At 41.2% G+C, this 6,000-nt stretch overlaps 1 protein-coding gene across 1 annotated transcript in view; it reads left to right on the forward strand.

Moving 5' to 3' along the window:
• The window catches only part of FEM1C (fem-1 homolog C), a 31,810-nt gene extending 26,203 nt beyond the window's left edge, over positions 1-5,607 (forward strand). The window contains exon 2 of the mRNA XM_044059459.1: positions 3,019-5,607. Coding sequence (XP_043915394.1) covers positions 3,019-4,328 — 1,310 coding nt within the window. The 3' untranslated portion in view covers positions 4,329-5,607. The remainder of the gene's footprint in view (positions 1-3,018) is intronic.
• Positions 5,608-6,000: the final 393 nt, after the last annotated feature.

Below are 6,000 nucleotides of genomic sequence, written 5' to 3' on the forward strand. Positions count from 1 at the left end.
GCCTCTCACTCCAGGTTTTGGCTCTTCTTCGCACCAAAGCTCCGCCGGTGGAGTTAGTCCTGAGGGCACTAGGCTCTATGGCAGCGGCTATCGGCCTCTATCTCCATGCTCGCCTAAGAATGTGTATATTACAGTGGACACTCCAAGTTCAATGGTCACTGTTACTCCACCCATTGAACACTCCTATCCCCCTGAGCAGAGTTTGCAGGGAATCCCTCCTTTGGTGGCTTCACTCCCTAGAACTCGGGCAAGGGAGACCCTTTGTGACCCCCCCCCCCCGGTCACGTTAACCACCGATGCTTCTTGCCTAGGGTGGAGGGGGGGCATTGTTTGGGCAGAAACGTCCAAGTTAAGTGGACCTTGTCGGAGACCGCTTTGCACATAAATGTTCTGGAGATGAGGGCGGTGCTTCTAGCGTTGCAGGCTCTCCAAGACCTTCTACCTCTAGGAACGATTGCAATACAGACTGACAATATGTCAGTGGTCTGGTATATAAACAAACAAGGGGGAACCAGATCCTATCCTCTTGTCGAGAAGCCATGAGAGTTTGGGAATGGGCGATATCCACCAACCGCTTTCTGATAGCAACGCACATTCTGGGAAGATCCAACATTCTGGCGGACAAATTGAGTAGAGTAATTCTCAGTCCTTAAGAGTGGTCTCTCAATCCGAAAGTTGCGAAGGAAATTTTCCACAAGTGGGGTTGGCCTCGCTACAATCTTTTTGCTACTCCCCAAAACACAAAATGCAGCGAGTTCTTCGCAATTCTTCCCCCAGAAGGGGAGAGCCCCAGAGACGCTCTGATTCATGCTTGGCCTCCCGGTCTACTCTATGCTTACTCCCCACTTCTGCTCATGGCGAAGTTCATTCAGAAAGCTGCATGGTTGGGGAGCAAGATTATCCTCATAGCCCCATTCTGGCCTCATCAAATCTGGTTTCCATACCTACGGTCTCAGTCTCTCCTCCCCTTTAATCCTGGATCCTATTCCAGATCTGATATCACACCCAACGGGGTGCCCAACACAGAACCTGGTAAACCTCAAGCTCGCGGCTTGGTTGATCCAGTTCCACTAATGGCAAGGACTCCCGGTATCTCATCACCAGTGAACACTATCCTGGTAGCGGCTCATCAACCCTTTTACTGTTCCGATTCCTACAGTCTTGGATTTTTTGTCCATGATTTTTGAACAAGGGGCCAGTGCATCAACGGTTAAAGTACAGTTGGCAGCAATATCCCATTTTCATGTGGGAGACTGATTAGGATCTCTAGCATCTACAAAATTGTGCAAGACATTCTTGCATGGCGTTTTCCTTCTCAAGCCACCAGTGAAATCCGTGACTCCCCCTTGGGACTTAACCTTTGTTCTGCAAACCTTAATGAAACCTCCTTTTGAACCTGCAGCTTCTGTACCCCTTAAATTTCTGTCCTGGAAAACCGCATTCTTGGTAGCCATAACTTCTGCTAAAAGGGTTTCAGAGCTCCAAGCTTTGTGCATGAAACCTCCCTATCTTATTTTCCACAATGACAGAGTGTCTCTCGGGACTAGCCCGTCTTTCTTACCAAAAGTGGCATCTGTGGCAAATATCAATCAGACTATCAATCTGCCAGTGTTTTTCAAAAATTTTCAAAATAAGGGAGAATACATGTTGCGTACATTAGACGTACATAGACAGTTGCGTTTTTACCTGCACAGGACCAAAGATGTTCGTAAGGCTGATCAACTCTGTGTCATTTGCTCCTTCATTCATGGGAAAACCTATATCCAAAGTGACACTGGCTAATTGGATTTGTCAATGTATTTCTCAGGCTTATAAGGCATCAGGCAAAACAACCCCATTCAAAAATCCGTGCACATTCCACAAGGTCCATCGCAACTTCTGCAGCCTTCTGGTCCAGGATGCCGTTGGATGACATATGTTCAGCAGCCATTTGGTCTTCTGCTCATACGTTATTTCTCATTATAAGATGGACATGATATCTAGAAAGCAGGGCGTCCTTTGGCTTTGCGGTGCTTCGGAATATCCTCCCATAGACCACCCAGGTTTCTTTGTTTAGGTAGCTGGGGACTCTGTCCCACAGGTTGCAGAACAAATGAAGTAACTACTTCAGATTTAGAAGTTATGTACTCACCATAATGTTCCATCTGAGTAGGTACTTCATTTGTCTGCAACCATCCTCCCCTGCCATCCCCCTAACCTATATCGGGTTTCTAGGATCTTTATAATTCTTGAGAATATCTGAACCTGTTTATTACAGGTTTTTTCAGGTGATACAGCAAAACCGATCTGAGGTAGTGTGGTGGTGACAGGGGATTGTGGGTAGAGGGGAGGAGCTAGGAGCTCGGATCTTGAAGCTTGGAAAGCTGCCGGTCAGATCAGAGGTCGGATCCGAGACCCACAGGTTGCAGACAAATGAAGTACCTACTCAGCTGGAACGTTATGAGTACATAACTTCTAATTTTATGTATGTCCTACTGCAGCGTTGCTTTGAAAATTCAAGGTTATGGTGAGATTCCTCACATTTATCAGATATGCATTTAATTGTATTGAAAGGAGATGTTTACAGCTTTGACGATTGGAAACCAATAGTGCAGAGTTTCTTCATAGTAAGCATAGGTCCCTTTCAGTCCACCTCTAAACAAGTCTGTACTGACCCTAATTTTTTTGTGTACCTAAGCTTCTTGGTGATTTGTGGGGAATTAGTGAAAATAAAGGTGAAATAGTGTTGAAGTAACTAGCCGGTAGTTGGTTTAAAGATTATTGCTAAAACGTTTTCTGCTTGTGGAACTTTGAGTTATGTTTAAGAAATTCCTTGCCATATTCTGCAACTATGAAGTTTGAACAGACTTTTAGTTAGTTGCTGAACATTTGTTTAAATAAAATGAGAGGTATTTTCAGCATACTACATAGGATGTCCAGTATTTTAGTGTTTAGCATTGTCAAAGTGGTGGCTAAGTGGCAATTTATTGGCTTTTGAGATTTCTTTGCATTTACTGATATATCTGTCTTTATTTTCAGGAAACACTGCATTGCATGACTGTGCAGAATCTGGAAGCTTGGAGATCATGAAAATGCTTCTAGAGTATGGTGCAAAAATGGAAAAGGATGGGTATGGTATGACCCCTTTGTTGTCTGCTAGTGTGACAGGCCACACGAATATTGTAGAGTTCTTGATAGAATACAAACATACTAGTAAAATTGACCGTGTAAATGCTCTGGAGCTTCTTGGAGCCACATTTGTCGATAAGAAGAGAGACCTGCTTGGTGCATTAAAGTATTGGAAGAAGGCTATGGATATGAGGTACAGTGACCTTGCTAATATTATTTATAAAGAAGAACCACTGCATTTAAATATGGCATATGGCTATGCTAAAGAAGTGAGCAGCAATGAGGAGTTGGAAAACCTGATTGCAGATCCAGATGAGATGAGAATGCAGGCTTTGTTAATCAGAGAGAGAATTCTTGGTCCTTCCCACCCAGATACATCCTACTATATTCGTTATAGAGGTGCTGTCTATGCAGATTCTGGCAACTTCAAAAGATGCATCAACCTTTGGAAATATGCACTAGATATGCAGCAGAATAATTTAGATCCTCTAAATCACATGACTGCTAGCAGTTTACTATCATTTGCTGAACTTTTCTCTTTTATGCTGCAAGACAGGGCAAAGGGCCTTTTGGGCACATCTGTGTCTTTTGATGACCTGATGAGCATACTTAGTAAAAGTGTTCTTGAAATAGAGCGGGCTTTGAAACAAACTCCGTCCAGTCCTGATCAAATACAACTTAACAAAACACTCTCTATCATTTTGCACTTGATCTGCTTGCTTGAAAGAGTACCTTGTAATGCAGATCAGGATCATTTTAAAAAACAGTCAATCTATAGGTTTTTGAAGTTGTATCCTAGAGGCAAAAATGGTTTTAGTCCACTTCATCTAGCTGTGGATAAGAATACAACGTGTGTGGGTCGCTATCCTGTGTGTACATTTCCTTCGTTACATGTGGCTGCAGTTCTTCTAGAGTGTGGGGCAGATGCAAATGCCAGGGATGTCGACAAGAGCTGTCCTTTGCACATTGCTGCTCTTAACAGCAGTCCTGAAATTATGAAACTCATCCTCGCTGCCGGTGGCCACTTTGACACCACAAACTTGCACAAACAGGCACCATTTGACTTGTTGAATGAAAAAGAAATATCAAAAAACTTGATTCATCCTATCAATCATACTACACTGCAGTGCTTGTCTGCTAGAACTGTAGTGAAACACAACATTAATTACAAAGGGCAAATACCAGTTAAGCTAGAGGCTTTTGTTTTGCTTCACAGTTGATCCATGTTTATGTGATCATAATATGAGTGCGGAATTGAAGTGCTCTTTGAATGATGTAGTTTTTTGAGCACTGTTTACTTCATGGCATATTTGAAAGTGAGTCAGGCTATTGTTGGCTATTTTTATTAGTTTAATCTGTCTTTGAATAAGAGTATGCCACATCATGTGAGAGAGTTAACAGATTTGGTCTGCAGTGCCATGTTTAGACAATGCAGAAGTTATTGTCTGCCAAAGGTCTTTATGAACTAATCACATAAGATTTCATCAGAACTCAGTATTGTCTTTCGTAGATTTTTATATACTATTGCATTTCTGTTAACTCGCTGCAGCATTTCCAGTTTTATTTTAATTCTGAATTGTAATTCAGTGGACCATTGTTCAACTGTGCAAGCTGTATTGAACTGGTTAATGTTTGCATTTACCGTAAGTGCTTTTTATCTTCCCTATGCACTAGCTTTGAGATAAACTGTGTTGGCATTTCTCTATGCAGCAACCAGCCAACGTTTATGTTTAACTCATGCATTGTATTTCCTTGAGTGTTTGCTTGCTGGAAGTGTTATGTTTTCTATATAGCATGTCGATTTTTGGGACTGTGACTACTAAAACATTATCAGTCTGTCTCTGGTTTGCTCACTTTGGTTCTGTTACTGTACTGAATGGAAATAATTGTATGTGTGCCTGTTCTCCTTAAATCACTTTGTATTTTCTTGTTCTGAAAGCACATTGGAAGTCCTTTTTCTTGCATTTTGTATACAGCTTTTCTTGCACAGTTTTTCCTGTTTATAACCAACACTTTTATTACAAATTTATTCATTCTTAAGTTTAACTCGAGCAGGCCTTTGTGCATAGATGCTTACTGATGCATGGAAAAGACAGGTTTCATGAAAGTGTGAGAATTGGGTGACTGACTTGGGCACACCATGTATTGATAACAAGCAAAAGGTTGGAGAGTAATTAGGCTTATATTGACCTTTTGTGGTTGATTTCTGGAATGCGATAACTACTGCATTTTTTATTCTTAATGACAGATCTCCATCTAATCAAACCCGTTGACTAAGTTAATGTTTGTAATTGCACAAAGCTTTTTTTGTGGAAGAAAGGGCTTCAAGGGTTTGATAGTTTATTATTGCTACTAAACCACAGATGAGCATAAGATTCAGGTAATTACTGTAATTCTGCACTTTATTGTTGATACAGATTCAGTTTATTGTGGCATATTAGCCTTGCTGATGTCTTAACTGAAATGTTCACAATTAAAATACACAATATATTACTCTTGCTTTTTGCGCAGAGTCTGTTCTTTAATAGAGTTTTATGTATTGTGAACACCCTTCAATGCTGTAGTGATTTTTGGAAAGTTGTGGCTTGTGTGTGTCGGATTTATTCTGTTTTTAATTTATTGGGTGTCGGGCACCCTGCCTGAAGAAAATACTAGTTAAGAATTACGGAGATTAAAGTTTTTGTGTTGTGAGAAAGTGAAATTTAATTTTGCCTCATTACATCTCGAATAGACACTGTCAGCTTGTGTTGTCATTGTCTCGAATAGACACTGTCAGCTTGTGTTGTCATTGTTACTTGACTTTTAAAGAGCTCTGGATACAGGAATTGAAGAACTGACTAATTGTACTCTTGGAGTTTTCCTAGGCTGCAGATTCTTCTGTTGACTCCATAG

Source organism: Protopterus annectens, chromosome 17.part0 (assembly GCF_019279795.1).
Source record: "Protopterus annectens isolate FY-2018-M chromosome 17.part0, PAN1.0, whole genome shotgun sequence".
NCBI classification, from domain to species: domain Eukaryota; kingdom Metazoa; phylum Chordata; order Ceratodontiformes; family Protopteridae; genus Protopterus; species Protopterus annectens.